Source organism: Chaetodon auriga, chromosome 13 (genome assembly GCF_051107435.1).
Source record: "Chaetodon auriga isolate fChaAug3 chromosome 13, fChaAug3.hap1, whole genome shotgun sequence".
Lineage (NCBI taxonomy): Eukaryota > Metazoa > Chordata > Actinopteri > Chaetodontiformes > Chaetodontidae > Chaetodon > Chaetodon auriga.
In genome coordinates this window covers 24,713,350-24,732,135 of record NC_135086.1, presented here as the reverse complement: position 1 = coordinate 24,732,135, position 18,786 = coordinate 24,713,350, and the positions used below count along the sequence as shown (strand labels likewise).

General features: G+C 41.6%; 1 protein-coding gene across 4 annotated transcripts in view; it reads right to left on the bottom strand.

Moving 5' to 3' along the window:
• Positions 1-3,001: 3,001 nt before the first annotated feature.
• The window catches only part of kdm6a (lysine (K)-specific demethylase 6A), a 53,926-nt gene continuing 38,141 nt past the window's right edge, over positions 3,002-18,786 (bottom strand). For 3 of the 4 annotated variants that reach the window (XM_076746167.1, XM_076746166.1, XM_076746169.1), the window contains 20 exons: positions 17,709-17,807; positions 17,163-17,382; positions 16,584-16,724; positions 15,226-15,318; positions 13,842-13,919; positions 12,928-13,035; positions 12,378-12,761; positions 11,189-12,075; positions 7,621-7,750; positions 7,338-7,443; positions 6,440-6,645; positions 6,026-6,075; positions 5,849-5,923; positions 5,534-5,682; positions 5,336-5,450; positions 5,052-5,239; positions 4,705-4,846; positions 4,460-4,586; positions 4,170-4,340; positions 3,002-4,020 (listed from right to left, as the gene is read on the bottom strand). In XM_076746167.1, coding sequence (XP_076602282.1) covers positions 3,994-4,020; positions 4,170-4,340; positions 4,460-4,586; positions 4,705-4,846; positions 5,052-5,239; positions 5,336-5,450; positions 5,534-5,682; positions 5,849-5,923; positions 6,026-6,075; positions 6,440-6,645; positions 7,338-7,443; positions 7,621-7,750; positions 11,189-12,075; positions 12,378-12,761; positions 12,928-13,035; positions 13,842-13,919; positions 15,226-15,318; positions 16,584-16,724; positions 17,163-17,382; positions 17,709-17,807 — 3,496 coding nt within the window. In that variant the 3' untranslated portion in view covers positions 3,002-3,993. The remainder of the gene's footprint in view (positions 4,021-4,169; positions 4,341-4,459; positions 4,587-4,704; positions 4,847-5,051; positions 5,240-5,335; positions 5,451-5,533; positions 5,683-5,848; positions 5,924-6,025; positions 6,076-6,439; positions 6,646-7,337; positions 7,444-7,620; positions 7,751-11,188; positions 12,076-12,377; positions 12,762-12,927; positions 13,036-13,841; positions 13,920-15,225; positions 15,319-16,583; positions 16,725-17,162; positions 17,383-17,708; positions 17,808-18,786) is intronic. The other variant, XM_076746168.1, reaches the window with a different exon arrangement.

Here is an 18,786-nt window from a genome sequence, read left to right as displayed (position 1 = left end):
CACTAGAAGTTGTCCAAACTGGATAGGACATTCCTTAGGCATGGGCCAGCAGACTGGACGAGATACAGAAGCTGGAAGTGTGTGCACAAATAGAGTGGGCTAATTTCCTGATGATGCCTACTCTCTCCACATTGGCAGCTCTCAAGGATTTGACCAGCAAGTCCAGAATGGCGTACCTGGCGGTCACACATGATGTTGAAAAGGGTGAGGAAAACAGCTTTCAATTTTGCACACTGCACTGAAGAAGAGATTAACAAGAACATCTCCAATGACGACGATGATTACCCTCAGCAGAGGAAGGACAGCCACTGCCTGTCCATCATGCTGAGTCAAGCCATGAGCCAACAAAGATACAAACAAACAGGAGTTCCAGGAGTTTAAGAAGCTCAAAGCATTGATGCAAGAAAAGAAATCTCGAGAAGAGACAAAAGAATACTTGAAGGAGGTATGGCCCCTCGTTGAGAGCAGCACCGACAGTGAAGATACAAAAAGGTTATGATTGACCCATGTGACCAGTAACCCTGTAGACAAGAAAGAGCCAGCTCAAAAACATTAAGAAAAGGCTAGTACTTGTAATGGGAATTCTTACTATTCATCTCTTTTACTCAATCATAAGCATTCACTGTCTTAAAGCCAAATGAATAACCATTTCATATAATAAGGTGTGTGCGTGTGCCATAATCTGTTGATAATGACACCATGTATTATATTATGCACTGGTTAAGTGAACCTTTGTGGCAGCTGAGTTAGAAAGACTGTTGGAACTGCCCAAAACTTATGGAAGAAGATAGCCAAGTTGAGGCTAAAAATGGACTCGAATGTGGTGCATCAGAAAGCACACACCATGGAAGGAATGCACTGGCAAGGCAGTGATGAAGTGGATCAAGAATTGGGACAAGACACCCATAGGAAGGTTAGTCCCAGAAGAATCAAAAGCACCATGCCCTGGGGATCAGTATGCATGGATGTAGTTGGCCCTATGGGGGTGACAGAAAAGAGAGGTGAAAAATATATCTTGGTACATGTGGACTTTATGTCAGGATATGTAGTCATTAGACCAGTGCTGCTAATAGCAGCAGTGTTGTGAGCATGCTTGATCAAGTCTGCAGTAACCTTGGAGTGCCTAAGGAGCTACAAACAGACAATGGAATGCAAATTTCGCAATGCCCAAGTGTGGTGTCAACAGAATGAAGTGATGAGGGTCTACTCACTACCCTACACACCTTAAGCCAACAGTGTGGTTGAGCGAACCATTTGGCTAGTGAAAACTGGACTGGTAAAAATGTCAATTCCAAAGAATGGAGCACAAAAGCCCTGGAGATTGGGAAGGCCTTGAACAACAGACATCATACTGACAGGCCCTCCCCCTCTGAAGAGCTGAACCAATGCCCATTCACATCACAGGAAGTGGGATGGGGTATTGGGGATAACGACACAAAATCCACAATTTCTATGAAGTTTTGACTCTTTTGGCTCGAAGTTGTGCAGATTTCAGTCAATTGAAGGCAATAGAAGGCACACTGTGTGTGGCCTCTTCGGTGAAAAACTAACTACGCAGTGAGTGTTATGTTTTCCAAAAAGTACATTTACCATGTATTATTCCAAAGCATACAATTGATCCATTGGACTATTTGAGCTGTGTGAGACAGGGCTACTGAAAGTCAGTCCCAGTTGGGAGAGCTGAGAGGTCAGTCTATACAACAACATCATTCATCAAATGGTGTGCAATATTTATGTTTTGTGTTAAATTTGAATAGCCAGAATATATTATATCTAATAATTATTAACAACATATTGCAATGTGAGAACATTTTACACAACAGCAGACAGCAAACTTGAACACCAACATAATGTATGTCAAAGCAGCCATGGCAAGTACAGTAAACAACACAGAACTAATACATGAGAACTCTCCAAAGCTTAAGCTTTACTCTGGATGTGGGCTAGAGATGTGACAGATGTACCCATGACCGGTTCACCATAGTTCAGAATAATGCACTGCAGAGGAGCAGTTGAAGCAATTGGGATAGCTGTGGCTCAGGAGGTCCACTTATCAGGTCAGTTTTGGTCCCTGGACTAGGCAGTCCACATGTTTAAGTATCCTTGGGCACTGAACCGCAATTTGCTCCCGCTGCTACGTCATTGGTGTGTGAGTGTGATGTGTGTGACTTGCAGACTTGCAGACCAGAAAAGAGCTATATAATTAGTCCATTTAGCAATGCAGATATGTCTGTTTGTCACTGTTAAGAGACTCCAATCTGCAGTGTACTTAATACACTTCACTGATTAACCACAGAATTATGGAGTAAAATTAGGCTTCATGATCAAAGAAAATGTTTATCATGTAAACACTTCTGTCCATATTCTCATGCTTCCCCTCTGCATTATTTTTTTAATCTGCAGTTTTCACATTGCCTGGTTTTAGGGGGTGCAGTAGCCCCCTTAGTAACCCCATTTCTTGTTAGACTGCAGCAGCTATTAGGCCGTGCTGCAGAACCAGTCACAAGTTCTTCCATCTCAAGAGCTGCTGCTTTAAAACCACAACATGACGAGAAAACGATCAGTCAGTGGCCATTTAGCTACCGTATTTTAACAGGTTCTTATTAGAGGTTGACACTGAGGCAGTCTTATTTTCTTATTATATACTTTAATTTTAAATTGTATTTGTATTTCTATCATTGGATTATGATCCTGTTGCTGTATTTTCTGTTTATAGAGATTGCTTGAACTTTTTGTGCAATGAACATTTTTCCACTTACTAACTTCATCTCACAAAGAAAGACTGAATAAGAAGGAATAAGATGGATAACAGGACTGAGTAAAACCCAGAACAGCCTGTTTACTTCTATGCATATAGTCCTCAAAATTTGAGGAGCTCCAGGCTTTACTCAGTGCAGTTACGCAGCTCACACTAAGGTGGCTGTGCAAGAAGGCCACCACTTGACAATGACATAGCTTTTACTTGGAGGAACAATAAAAAAGCACAACAGAGATGCAGATGTAAATAAAGACAGTTTTTGTTTATTGACTCATAAAACATCCTTCAAACAATAAACCCATTTCAAGGTAAGGTCTCTGTACAATGCTTACTAAGTTTTATTTATATAGAAAACGTATGAGGGGCCATGTTTAAAATCACAAGGCTCCTTCAAATTTAATGGCAGGTACTCTGGAAAAAAATTACAGCATTCCATCGACAAATATTTTCAAGCAATAAATATGCATTTATAAATAGTGTAAATTTACATCACAATAAAAAAAAAAAAAATTAAAGTTCACTCTTGTCTATGTGCAACCCTTTTTCTCTGTGACTGGCTGTTTGCCTATAAATGATTTCCTCTCCCCCAACCAAAGTAACCAAAGACTCATCATAGTTCCAACAAAATAAAACATTTAAACTGATTTTAAAAAAGAGGGGGAAATGTCGCAAAGAATGTGTCACTCAACTTTTCACATTACAACTTTTTTTTAATCTTGTTTTCCTAACCAAGGAGGTGTCTAATATAAAAGACCAGCTATGCTAATTACTTATGACATGGAGGGGAGGGAACAATGCTCTTGTGTCAACTCACAAACAGAATACAAAAATGGAAAAAGAAAACTATCAAGTCAGTAGTCTTTGTGGGACGATGTTGCGAGTTGAAACATAATATGTACAAAACTTTAATTCATCATTTTTATGTGGGATTTTGTGTATTTTCTAGTGAAGTCCAGCTGGGCCAGCAGTAGAACAGTCTGGTCATGATGACAGGAGGAGCTGCCACCCCCCTCCAGTCCACTGGGGGCAGGCACACCACTCTTGGCAGATTGCATAGACACACAGCTTTCACACAGCTGCCTTATGGGATAGCTACAGAGTGCCGTTTGAGGACTGCCGGCTTACTTCCTGAATATCAGAAAAAAAAAGAAAAAAGAAAAAAAAAAAAGCTTTCCGGAGAGTTTCCGATTAAGTCCATTGTGGCTATAATTGTCCTCAGAACAACAATGTTACCATCAAGAGGAGGAAGGCAGGGGAGTCGCCTGGAGAGAGATAAAGGAAGAACACACTAAGCTCGGCAGACAAATCTCATGGAACTTAGACATGAAAGTGGGCATCATTTATGTTTGAAATGGACCACTCTGGTCTCAATGAGACGAGCACTACTGGTGTGTTTGTGCTAGGTACTTACAAGTGTGAACTGGTCATAAACGTGCATGAGGTCCTCTATCTTGTACTGCTCTAGCACCACGAAGTTGTCCAGGTTAGTGCTCCCCCTACGGGCACAGTCCTGGCAGTGCACCACATACGTTTTCTTGCTGTTGCTCTCACTGGTTACAAACAGTAGGTTAAACACCTCCACCTAGGCACAAGGGGTTGACAGAAAGGTTGCAAAAGTGTAAACGAAGCTTAAAAGCATCATTGCCACAACACAAATGCAGCAAAAAAGATCTAGGTGTCGTTTAGGAAACATGCACTTACCTCACAGATGCTGCAGTAATGTGCCGGCTCGTTCTGGGTCCTCCCGTGCCATGCCAGCTCTTTCCCAGCAGCTAACAGCAGTTCCCGCTGCATCTGACACTGCTTCAGGGTCCGTAACAAACAATACCTAACATACAGAAAGAAATGTTAGGTGAGTTCAGGATAACAACAAAACACACCCACTAGTCCTGGCAGCCATACCACAAATTGGGTTTAATAATTTAAGAGAAACAGTGAGTTCTCACTTTATCATCTCAAAGAGCTTGTGATCTGACACTTTGATGTTCCTGGCCATGTTCCAGGACAGGTGGATCATGGGAACGATGGATTTGACACTCTGCAGTTTGTTCCACTCATAACGCTCCACTGCCAGCTTGTACTGATGAGCTGCGGACAAAAACCAAGAGGCACTCTTCATTTTTATCAGTGGAAACTGAGACAGCTGAACCTGTCTCCACCTAGAGCCTGTACTGAAAGTCTGGAGGGATGAGAATTTTTGCCAGAGGCTCTGCTCTACAAGTATGTCATCAGACAACAGAATAATGAGCATCATGAACACATTCATAATGTCTGATTCCGTTCCCTTTCTCACCTGTGAGGGGTCCAACATTCCATGCAATGTTGTTGCACCAGCCAATGGCCTGAACCCAGTGAATAGTGCCTGTGTTGAGCCACACCAAGTCCCCTGGACGCTGGATGAACCGATAAACAGGCACATTGGTCTCGTACAGGTCCTCCAGGTTGGGCCACCAGGAACCCATCAGGAAGTTGATGTTGTTCCTGTAAGAGGAGGTAAAACAGAAACATGCATTGCTGTCAGAGTCAACTCTGGGAATTAGCTAAGAAACTTAAAAGTTATCATTTCTGGTGACGTACTTTTCACAGAAGTCGTTGATGACACCCCAGTACGTTTCAGGAACAGCAAACCACTCACAGTCTCCAGGACCAATGTTGATGTTGACTGAACAGAAATTGTTGTTCTCTTGGTGACCTATAAGTGGAGCACATGATTATGAACAGAGTGACAAAAATGACAAGACAAACAACAGTTGGATATATTTTGTCCATGTATACCTGGTGTCCTGCTCCCTGGCACCTTCATGTAAAGCTGGACTGTGTTCATGCCCAGGATGGTGTGTCCTACATGACTGAGCAGGTTACCGGCTGACACCACCCTGGCAAAAGCAGGCAGTTTAGACAACTCCTGAAGCTGCTGTTTCCACCTGTAGAGAGCAAAGGTTACAGGTTACTGTGTGACAGTAAAGGACATGTTATTCCCTTTCCCTACTAAGGAGAGAAACACAACATTATATGAGAAGATGTGGAATATTTCATGCAACCAGATATTTTGAGGGGAATGCAGTTGAACGTGTTCAACACTTCACTCACTTCTTTTCATCAGAGAGGTCGATATTGGTGCCAAATTTTATGTGTTTGAAAGACCCTTTCCTGCGCCGCATCATACTAACAGAGCATGACAATACAACGTAGTTAGTACTAGACAACAAAAATGCACAAACGTTGAAAATTGAGATCTCAGGAGACACAAAGGCAAATATAACTCACCTGTCTGAAGAACCTTCTGCGTCCATCTCCTTTTTCTTCTCATTCTCCTCCTGTCCCAACAAAAGCATTGAAACTATTGGCAACGTTAACATAACATCAATTATTTAGTCACTACAGTTTAATTTGGACATTTGACAGGAATTCACACTATATTTCAAACACTATTCTTATATCAATAACGAAGATGGCTGGTAACATACTCATCAAAGTTAACTGGTAAAGGATAGTGCTCACACACTCTATTTCCAATAAAATATTTAGCAAACATGTCCATCGTATCATAGATATTTCATTCACAGTTTTATGGTTTTGTGAGAGTCACACTGGTTCAAATTTCATTCGGCTGATGCACAGATCACTTTTTCAGCACTTTAGTATTAGTGTGTCTGTGGTGTGTATCCACCTCCCACTGACCCGTAGAGACTCCTGGAAGGAAGAGGCCTGGTACTGAGCATATTTGATGATGGTGGTGTGGGATCGGCTGCTCTCACAGCGCCACATCTTCTTACTGCCACTGGGGTCCCAGTTCTCATCAGTGGGCTGAGCCAACTGGGTTCGCACCTCCACCATATGGTCTGGGTTGGCCTCCACCAATGTCTTAGTAGAGAACAGGCCCAGATCTGTGCGTGTGCAATGAAAAGAAAGAAGAGCAGTTGGAATCAAGGCAAGTACTGTTTTGAAAAATTAATGAAATTTTCAGTTCAAGCTTTGATATGATTTATTTCATATTCATATATAAAATAATTTTCAAAATGTTGTTATGATTATCTACTGACTGAGGCAGAACGAGGTGACACAGAGGTGAGTTGTGTAGAAGGGTTAGAGGGAGCTGGGCAGGTGGGGTGTAGATTGTGTAGTTCTGTGTCTGTTTTACTGTTATTGTAACATGGGCTATACACTTAAGAAAATAAGCAGGGAACAATCTGTCATATCAGAATATTACATGATAAGGCAGCAAGTCATTGTAACAGAGGCGCAGATGTTTGTAAATTCTTGGCAAAGGCATCTAGTTTTCTATATGGAAAACATGCAGTAACATTTTCCACTTGCAGGTGGTGCTGTTGTCATACGTGTCAAATTCATCCACACACTCACTTCTATGATTAGAGAGACACACCCACTCAGCCATGTGAGACTGGAAAAGACAGAAACATCCTGCTGCCCATGTCTCAGCTGCTGCCACTACCACATGCAAAATCAAATAACAGCTAAATCAAACAAATTTAGATGCCTGAAAATCCAAAATTCAAATTGCAGTAAATTTAAGCAGTGTTGAGTACATATTTTGTACATCTCTGGAACAGCCTTGTACCTAGTTTGAGTGCTCCAGCCAGTCCTCTGATGACAGTGACTGGGTTGGTAGGGTTACTGCAGAACTGATGGAGTGGAGGGAAGAAGGCATCCCTCTTGTTTTCGAGCTGTATATCAGAGAGGAGACACAGGAGCAGTCAGGGAAAGTGAACAGATTATTACAGAACATTAAAGAGGACTGAACTGCGAGTGTTTGTATTTAGTGCTGTAGCCAAGACACTGTTGCTCTAACATTGCACACAACATCATGAATACTTGTCCTTCTATGGTGTGACTGCACGTACATAGATACTGGGCGTCGGGGGATTGAGTTTGTCCTTTGGCAGTGGAGGAGAGGGTGCACGAGGGGGTCTTGGTGGGGGACATTTGTCCAGGAGGATGTTGCTAGTCGACAGGCCATTCTTCCCCAGGTTCCTGCAGCCAGAGGGGAGGTGAGAGAGATCAGTCAGTTTAACAGCTCAGGTAAAAGCAAGCTGTGAGCAACAAAGCAATGCAGCATGTAGAACAAAACAAACTGGAGCATCTGCAAGTGACAACTACACTGCACATTTTGCCCCATGTAACCTCACCCCTTCAACACAACACTGAATTACAAATAAAATAAAGTCAAAATAAAGTGAGCTTAAACACACCTGACAACAAAACAAACAACAATATATTGGCTCAACATCTGGACATTTGAAATAACATACTTTGAGATAACTAATTTCCCAAATTGGAATCAATAAAGAAGCAGTCTAAAGTCTCTGAAGTCTAAACAAGTCAGAGGCCTGTTTCTGAAAGCAAATTTAACAAACTGAGATTAAACCTAAACTAGGTGACTGACCCTGACATGGGATTCTGAGTTTTCAGTTCAAGAACAACTGATCAGGGTTAGTTCAATCAACTCCGAGAATATTCACTCCGAGTTCAGAATGCGTTGAAAAAAAGCCATCATCAAGAAAAATCAGATACTATATACTTCATTTCAACATGTGTACATTAAAACAGTCACTGAAATGCTGTCCAAACACTTAAAAACCACATATATGCAGCCTGTAGTCAAAAACACACTTTTAAACTACTTTTAATCAGTTTTAGACTCTTTAAGTCTATTCAGCTATACCACAATCATCCTCATTGAGAAATAATCACATAATGTCCCACATTATACCATGACAGGAGTGTGCCATCAGTGCTATCAATCATTTGTTCATTGAGCAATGTCATACAGTTTTGTTATATTGACACAGTGATCACTACAGTAATGCACAGTCAAAGGTTCAGTGCAGAGACAACCTGACAGCTGCATGGATTATAGTCTGAGCTGTGAATGAATCCGTGATGTCCAGAGATCGCTGTCTCTGTCCTTACATTAATGACCAACTGATTATAAAAGCAGTCATGTTAAAGATAGTCCTTAGGTAAATACATATGTAACTGGGAATCTGGTGTTTTGAAAGACATAAACTTCTGCCAATGAATGCATTCTGATTTGGACTGAATGATGTGATAAGGCATAAGAGAAGGCCCTATATGGGGACTGGCCTAAAACAACAGGGCTCGGATTAGGATTGGAGGAAAGAAAACCTGGTCAGGACATCCCTAAACAGAGAGGAAGTGACGGCCAGTGAGAAGAGCAAGTTTTGAGTGATGTAACAGCTTCCAAACTAATTCAAAATCCAAGTAGCACCACCCGTACACACCCAATGATGGACTCAAATGTTTGTCTGACATCAGCTCAGGGCTCAGGATGATACAGTGAAAGTAACGGTTTCTTTGAGACACATGATGCACAACTGCCACAAACATTCAGTGCCACACAATGCTGTCTTTTTCACTTTTAGCTGTAATCTCAACCTTATCAACCAGCACAGGTCTGTACAGTGGGATATGTATGTTGCACATGCTGAGAAAAAATTGATCTGTGCAATGAATGAAACTACTGCAGGAGCATCAGTGCACTACAGCTTTGTGATGTGTGAGATAGAGCTGCTTGCTTGTGTGCGACTTGAATCGATGGTGCATCACTATTGTATTTGTAGTCTATCATGTGCTAAAAAAAAAAATCATGGCCATGGCTGTGTCCATACATCCAACACCAATTCTATCCACAATGAATATCATCACGGCTCCTGGAATTTTCAACTAATTATTAAGTGGTTTGGTTTTCTACAAATGCCAGACATGTATTTATGATAGAGGATATTGGGTTCAATCAAAAATGTAGGTCATAACAAAATACTTTCAGTTGATAGTAACTAATATTTCTAAAATATTTAAAACAAACTTATGGTTTCTTAGTTTCTAAGCATCTATTATTTTGTGTTTTTACTGCATGGTTGCCATGAAGTAATTTTGATAATAGTTTTGGAAATAACTGAAGGCTTAATTAATAAAACCTCACCGCCTCACTGTTATATGCCTCCACCAGCCAGTCAAGTTGCAGTTTCCATGTCTGCTCAGACTCATGCAAGTAGTGAAAACTTTGAAGGAATTTAATAAAAGACATTGAGTGTCTTTTTTGGTGAAATGGAAGTACTCATTATATTGACATGTATGATTCCAGTGAATCATTTCCAGTGACAGAAAGCTTCATCACATGGTGCAACAACAATCACCTGAAGCTCAGTATCAGCAAAACAAATGAGCTTATGGTGGACTACAATGCTTCAAATATGGATGTTGCTGCAAAGAAGCATCGTACTGATGTATAGTTTTAATAAAATCTGGATTTTTTCTCCTTGGATATAGGCTAAGCTAGAATCAGGAAAAATAAGGATAACTTACTCCTATATATCAAATTCAAGGAGTTTGTTACAGTAACATATCGTAAAACAACTTCATGTGAAATGTTATTCCCTGTTCCTTGGTTGAACATCCAGAAGCAGCACAGACTCTGGCATTTTATACTGTTTTAACAGGTGGTAGCAGAGATGCACCACACAAGCCAGATGTGTCATCTACTGTATATCTATGAGTGAATTGAGCTAGATGAAAATGACAAAAAATGAATTTTGATTGATGATTTTCAAGTTGTCAATCAAAACCAAAACCCCAAACAGGAAGAAACGAAGAACTTCAAGTCTGCCCACAGACATTAGCTGTGGCCAATGACTGAATCTCTTTCACTCTGTTAAGGAGCAAAGGAATCTCTGGATTCTAGTTTTTAGCTGTTATAGAGCTTCACATTTGTTTGTGTGAATCACTTACGAGAGAACAAACACACATTACACATCCATACTGTATGATCGGTGTGAATATAAATGACAGTGCATGTATGATGAATGAAATTTACTGTGATTTGTATTGCTCATTTGAATCGTAATGCATGGATGTGCTGTACAACCTGAGGGGTTATGTCCCTGCAATTTACCATAACGGGCAAAAAAAGAAAATGTTTGTCAAAACATTTCTTGTTATGGTTTGGATGGTGGCCTGTATTCAACATTAATGCCCTTTGCCAGACCCATGTGATGAACTGCACTACTTGTGGTGGTTTTTATGAATGGTAATAGATGTTTTATACTCATACTAGAATTTTGTGACCTGTGCTACAAAACATTCAACCAGTGCCATCTGCAAAAACACTACAGCCCTGCAGGGATTCGAAAACCTTCAATGACCAATCACTTCGGTGGTTTAAAAACTGTGAAAAATGCTGCAATTAATTTTTGTATGACATTCATTTCATTTGCCAAACTGAATTATGTTTAAGAAGCCCAAAAAAAAACCCAAAAATGTTGCACAACACTGAGTCCCAATGTATTTATTCTAACACAGTGTCTCTCCCTCACGACCAACAGACACAATCTAATTTTTTCATCAGTCATAGTTTGACTGGAGTTTACTGGTGCCATGCAGGTTTCTTACCTGCATGCTTTGAGCACGTCACTGGAGCTGGGGTAGATAGAAACTGAGGACCAAGGTGCCAGACCAGCAGGGACAGTGCATTTCTGAGCTCCTCCAGAAGGCTGTACCTTCAGTGGGCTCTGGGAGTCCTCCAGCCCCTTCCCATTGACTGTGGGTCCCTGGCTGTTTGTACTAGATGGGCTGTTAAGGCAGGGGAGGCTGTTGGTGGTGTGAGGGTCTGCAGAGCGTGGAGAGGACGTAGCAGTGGCTAAAAGTGGCTCGGATGCCACAGACTGCTCTGACATTGACTTGGCGGCACCATGGAGACCTGGATGGACGTTGTTGATTTTCTCTGAGGAAGGCTCGCCGTGGTGACTGTAGTTATTGTTATCATCATTACTGGTAGCATTGGCTTTTCCCTTTAGCAAGGCTGAGAGCTGAGGATTGTCTGAACTGATCATGCCGGGAGCAGGAGAGCCAGGCTGAGACAGGCTGGCAGAACTGTACGGCACCCGCGGCTGGATGTGATTAGTCAATCCCAGCGCGGGGGTGGTGCTGGGACTTAGGGGCGTCCCTGTGGAATGCCTGACAGCGGTCTCTGGACCTGATGGCAAAGTGGCAGCTACACCATTGCCGCCGTTTTTGCCCCCTGAAGGCGTGGTGTCTTTGGTGTGGACCCCTGAGGTAGTAGCGGAGTGGGGAGGCGAGGACAAATGGTTGGGTGTGGTCTGGGGAGAGGTGGGGGATAAAGAGGAGGCTGAGGAGGAGGCAGTGCAGGGCCCAGAGCAATGTCCAACCTGATTCAGAATGCCAGAGGAAGAGAATGAGGTCTGAGGGGAAGAGGAGGAAGAGAAAGGGGGTTCTCCATTGGGACCTGCCAAATGTGAACCTGGACCTTTTTGAATCCCCTGAACAGAGGGAAACCAAAAAAAAAGAAAAAAGAAAAAAAAAAAAGAGAAGGAAAAATCAATAGAGTAATACTTTCAATACACTTCAACATCAGATGTTTAAGAAGCAATCACTTTATCCGAAAATAAACCACATGCAGATGACATCATCATCATCATCATCATCATCATCACAGAATCTACTATTTCAACATAAAAAGAATGCCAGAAAAAACAAAGCATGTGAGGGCACAAGGAGGCAAATATGAGGCCATCTGAATGACAAAAAAAATGTGGAAACATTGAAAAAGTCTGAGGGATACCTGAGTGGTAGTGTTGCGTTGCTGGCTCCTCCAGGCCTCGTCTGTGTGACTGGGACTACTGGTAGTGCTGCTGGTGCTGGGGTGAATGGCGGCTGTGCAGTTGTGAGGTAGAGAGTTCTGCTGCGGGTAAGGCACGTTTCCGTTGCTCACGCCACCACCCCCTAGTCCCAGGGCATGATTTTTGTCCAGGCGTCCCAGCAGCCCTGAAGGACTTGAAGAACCGGATCCATTGGCTGTGGCCTGGGTGACACATGGGGGCCGGATGGCTGTGTGATTGAGTGGGGAGGTACGGGAGAGGCCTGCATGGTGGTGAGCGAGCTCAGCCAAAGGACCATTGGGAAGGCTGGGCCGTGGCTGAGCACCCGCTGACGCCTGCTGCCTCATCTGACACAGAGCAGAGAAGCACAAAGATTAACAGCAATGCTGACAAACAACAAGTTATCAACAACTATCTGTGCCACTACATATCAAGACAAACAGGAATTTTACACAGCAGATACTAAATTGTTAAGAATTGTAGTCCTGTATAATAAAGGTTGCATGTGGATACCTGCTGCTGATGCTGCTGCATGAGAGAGAACTGGTTCTCGAGCTGTTCCAGCATCTGCACCTGGGGGGGCTTGAGGTTTGCTCGGTTGGTCCGCAAGTGATCCAGGTGCTGCACATTTCACAAGAGTGTTGTATTGATTCAGCAGTTCACAATCAGTTGTAATTAGAAAAGTATTTTGCAAATAAAAATAGTGCTTTGGAAAGAGACCTTTGCAGAAGGAATTGTTTTCATCTAAAAATGTCAGACGTTAATACGTACAGATCTTTGTAAACTTCACATGTGGTTTACTGTTTTCATACTTCAGTTCATCATCATTGTCATTAATGATTCTGATTTGTGAAGCAGCACCAAAAAGGTTTATTCTGTATGTATGAATGAACTTGGTGTATAGGGATTAAGACACCGATCAACATCCCCGGCTCAAGTCCAGCTTGGAAGTTTTATTGTATCTCCCTCCCTCATTTCTTGCACTACCTAATAAAAGCATAAAATGCCTAAAAACATATTTTAAAAAAATAAGGTGTGCCTTTACAAGTATTTTTATTATCAAATTCAGCTCCTGGCATACAAAGAAAAACCTTGAAGTGATCCAGCATGACTAGCATCAGCTTCTGAAACTATCTCTGCAGTCCCTTTATTTTCTCATCAACATGCAAATATATTGAGATGCACTTTTGAGGAGGTTCACATTAGCTACAGTACAGCTGTGGAGGCTTAAGTGTGGGGTTCTTGGTGTATGTCATAATCTATTAACTCAGGAGTATGAATCCAGCTTCAGGTGTGACAGAGCACATTGAGCAATTTTTTCAAAAAACATTTAAAAAGTGACTTTAGGAAAGTTTCTGTGCACAATGACTTTATCAAGACTATTAAGATTACACATACAAAAAGTATGAACTGGAGATATTTCCTACCTGTAATTTCTGTGGCGTTAGGTACCAGCTGGGGATCTGCTGTTGACTGGGGCTGTTTGCCCATGAGTCTGCCACACCCTGTAAACAAGACAGAAAACTGAGTACCATGGCTCACCTTATCAACTGACCTTTTGCTAAGCCTCATCCTCCTTAGTTACTGTTGCTACACTTGTCAACCTTTCCATTCTCTCACTGCATATATGGCGTTTGGAGCCATAACAGTGGCAGATTTACCATCAAAATTTTGAAACATTCGACTCCGTTGATTCCTCTCACTAGTTAACAAAAGCAGGCTTCTCATTTCCAGCAGATGACCGTGGATTTTGTCGGCTAAAATTATGACTCTCGCTTGCAGATTTTATAATTGGAGCTATGTAATGTAAGGTAATGCTAAGGCTTTAACTCTGAGTCTGTTGAGAGGTCTGCCTCAGGTGACACTTCCACTGGACACATTTTAAAGACTCAGGTTAAAGCAACACATCCAAGGCATAACATCAGCATCGTCACCAGTTTTAGATTCACGTAATGTATACAAGGGAGCGGTTTGTTTGTGTATTTCAGTGTAGAGCTATTTGCCCTACAGCATGGTATTAAAAAAGAATAATAAAATTTATGATAATTAAAATGTTATTTGTTCTCACATCCCTTGAATTGTTTGGATGCGTACTTCAGAAGAGATAAACGTACTTGGATGAAGAACACAGCGGTTAGATTCAGGCTATGCTTCATTATTCATATTTTCAAACAGTGTGCTTCACATTTATGAGAGAGAAGGATTTGAAGGTATGAGGAATAAGCCATGAGTCTGTCAAATGCAATGGTATCTAACACACATTTGGCTGCAGTTGTTGGAGTCTGAAAAACCCAAAAACAAACAAAGAGCAGGACTGAGCTGCTATCATTACTCTTCATTCTGATAAAATGTGGCTCACAGATAAACACATCCACAAACTGGATGCGTCAATCCTGAGCAAATGTTTTTTTAACGTAACACAAAATAAGGTAGAAACCCAAGAGATGCCTCTAGCCTCTAACGGACACGCTTAGTGATTAACCAGCAACTCAGGAGTTACCTCCCGTGGTTCAGCCTGGAGCTGACAGCAAGGCAGGAGCTGAATTCACTAATATTCTTTGGGACAGGTGCAGCCCGAGGACTGGCAGTTGGCAATCACTGAGTTAAGGATTGGGTCTGGACTGACTTGCCGCTTGGTTTGGATGTTTTGAGACGCACTGAAGTATAGAAATGCAAAGCTTGACAGGCCTGAAGGGTCTAGTTACAGTCATGCTTAGTTAAGCTATCATTGGACAGTTGTTTTTCAGAGGAGGGGTTTAGCCAAGGGTCAATTGTCCAGCAGAATAATAATGTTAATTTTTTTCACTGTACCTTAGCTGGGCTGGCAGTGCGTTTCCTCTTGGCAGGACTGGCCTGTGGATCTGTATGATTGCTGGCAGACTGGCCTTCTTCCCCCTTACAGGCCTAGAAAGCCAGCACAGAGACACATCTTGTGAGGACATGTTTGACTAACATACAACAAAATCTCTTCCTAGTTCTCTTCTTCAAGTAAGTTAGCAGCAGTTAAAGCAGTTAAAAATCAAACCTAACGTAGTGCTTCAAAAAGGGGAAACGATCATAAATCCAAACCTTTCTGTACAATAACACTAGAAGATACAGTCAATACTACATTTACATGAACAACAATTTGAGCATTTAAATATTCAATGTATGACAATACTCTGATTAACATATGGTTTGTGTTATGACCTTAATTTAACTGACAGAGGTTGATTAAGGTCCTAATCAGAGTATTCATGCTGTGATAAAGATGTGGGATAATGGACAACATTAGTTGCATCATTAGAGGGCTGTGTGGACATGCAGACCATATATTCTGGTCTCTTCAGAGTTTTCATTGGTTGCTGACACTTTCTAAAACTCTGTGAGGAGATGCAACATCAGTAAGGTTTTCTGTTCCTCTCATTCCTCTATGTTTGGTGATAGTGCAAATCAAGTTGTGCTAATAATGAAAATGATGTTATTCATAGCCAAAATAAGATGATGTCAATGTTAAAGATTATAATAGACAAAACTGCATGGAAAATAAGATGTGGAAAATAAGAGCATAAAACTGATGGGTTGATGATGGGTCAGCCCTCAGCTTGAATGAACATAGCTGCAATTTGTCTCATACTAAAAAAGTGACAAGCAAAAACTATTTACAAATTTTAACTATCTTTTCAAAAGAAAATTTTAGACAGATGAGTGTCAAGTACATGACACAAAAATAAATGCTTTCATCTACTTAATATACTGTGTCTATTCAAGCATGCATTTTCAGCCTTGCATTTTGCCAAGTGTACTTCAACGACCACAGGATTTGTACATCTTTGCATTAAAGATAAGAGGTGTGGCACATAATGAGTTCTTTGTAGCTTTGCTTCACAATTTTAGCAGTAATCGTGGCACAATGAGTCACTATGAATGTCAACTACACTCCAGTAATTACATTATTGAAATATTGTCCCCACTCAAATTCCATCAAACTGCATCCCCTTTTTTCTTTTGGTCCAGAAGTCCAAATTGGCCATGGATGCAAACAAGAATTTTAGAAACATCAATATCGTCTGATATAGATAAAACATCGGAAAGGATCAGAACAAGGCCTCAGCTTTAATAATCTTCGTAAATTTATTGTTTAAGTAATTTCCAAGCCGCTGGAGTCTCTTGTATAAGCTGGATCTCACCTGCTGCGCCTGTGCAGTGTTCAAGGCCCCCTGCCTGGACGTGAGCTCAGCAGGAATGGGTAGGCTCCATGCCTCCTCAATACTAGGAAGCATTTTACTCTTATTCTGCAGACTACCTGGCTGTAGGTTACACAACTGAGCCTAGGAGAAATTATGTAAGACACAACTTTAGTGCTGAACTTTAGGCACTGTAAAGACTACTGCTTACTTAAACGTGATGTTTTAGGTAACCATATTACACAGAAATATAACAGAAATGTTCAATGCCATGAAAGTATGCTTTACAATTACAAGTGAGAAAAATGTGTTTAAACACACCAATATGAATAATTATTCATATCTCAGTGGTTAGAAATAAAAATGAGAAAAGCACAATCTGCATTTTTAAAAGCTGATTGCTTTGGCAACGCCTGGTAATAAAGACAGCACTTCAGTACGCGCGCACGCGTGCAGGCACACTCACTTGCACACTCACTCACTCACACGCACGCACACGCACACACACACACAAAAATACACCACAACATCTAACAAACAGGGTTCGATGATGGGCATTACCAATCTACAAGCCAGCCCTACCTGCAGCAGTTTGATGCGTTGTGTGAGTGCAGCAGTGTTGAGGCAGGCCTTGCTGCGTGTGGCATTGATGTAGCACTTGATAGCATCATGCGGCTGGCCACAGGATTCATAGAGGGTGCCCAGATCCATCCAGGCGGCAGCATGGCTGTGGTCGAGTTGAACAGCACAGATATAGGCCTGAAGTGCATCCATAGGCTGGTTCTGCTGCTGGTAGAGCACCCTGAAGACAGAGGCAAAGAGGGGAGATGATTCCAGAGTTTAGGCCTTTATCTTTCCGAGCATTCCAACTCTCAGGGGGTCCCAGAGGACATAGCCCACATTTCATACATCTATCTATAGATCATTTCTCAATCTCCTCCTGCTCTCTTATTCACCCTATGTCCTCTGTTGCACTGCAGTTGCTGCCTCTACATGAGGCGTTTGGAGAGCCGCTGCTGCCCTGAGCATAAACCACCCACCCAACAGATGAACTGTTATATACCAACCACTCCTTTCCCTCCTGCAGAGACTTAGAGTATATCATTATATTACAAGTTCTGTTTTTACCCTATGGAGCACCAGGTGTCAGCACTGGCCTCTGACTTATCAATGGACTGACGGTAAGAGATGAAGGCATCCTGCACCTTCCCAATACTGGAGTAGCACCTGGAGGAGAGAAGATGAACAAAAAAATCGAAAAAAGGCATGAGATATGAAACACAAAGAGATGGTCAACAACTGCTCAGTAAGTAAAATACAAAGCAGTTCAAGTACAGCAAACAGACATTTGTTGAATTAAAACTAATTCCTACTTTTGCTAACAATTTCAGTCATCCAGCATTCCCTGAAATCTATGACCCTTGAAAAACCTTGTGTTCCTTTTGGTACTCTTATACACAATAACCAAAGACAAAAACCTTGTAAAGCTACTAACATGAAACACTCAATGCAACGCATCATGAGCAACTGCAGGGCTGTACAGCGTCACAAAATTGTTGAATGTGCTATGAACACAATCAGTTTGTGCAATGAATGAAACGACGATACAGCCAAGCAATGCGTGTGTGAGAGGCTGCAGGCTGCAAAGGTGCTCAGATGCTCATCTAGATGGAGATCATTTTGAAAGCCTGTTAAAGTGATGAACTGCACTTAGACAATCACTGGTAAATGCATTTTTGCAGCATGGTGGGGAAAGGATAATAATTGAAACAATTTATAGACAATAACAACAGTTTGTGACACTTTCTCAATCATACATGGCCATCAAAGTTAAAAAAATCTAAAATACCTGAATAACAATGTTGGATGATGGTGCAACCTAACTGCAGCAGTGAAGAAATGTCTTTTAAAATGGGGGTGAGAAAGAAACATTTTAAAAATCGATTTTCGGTGACTAACAGAAGCACACTCTGTTGATAATCCTAATATATCACACTTGGGTGGGGACAAAAAGTATGAATGGGACTGCAGTGTCTTGCTGTCACTGTAGAGTTGACAAAGCACTCTCGCTTCAAGTGTTCATGCAGAGCAGTTGTACTGCTGTGATAAGGCATTTCCACTTTGCAGAGCTTACAGAGCATCACATTGTTGGGTCTGTGTCTAAATTAGTCCCACACTTTTAGATCTTTTTTGTTTTTTTTTTGTT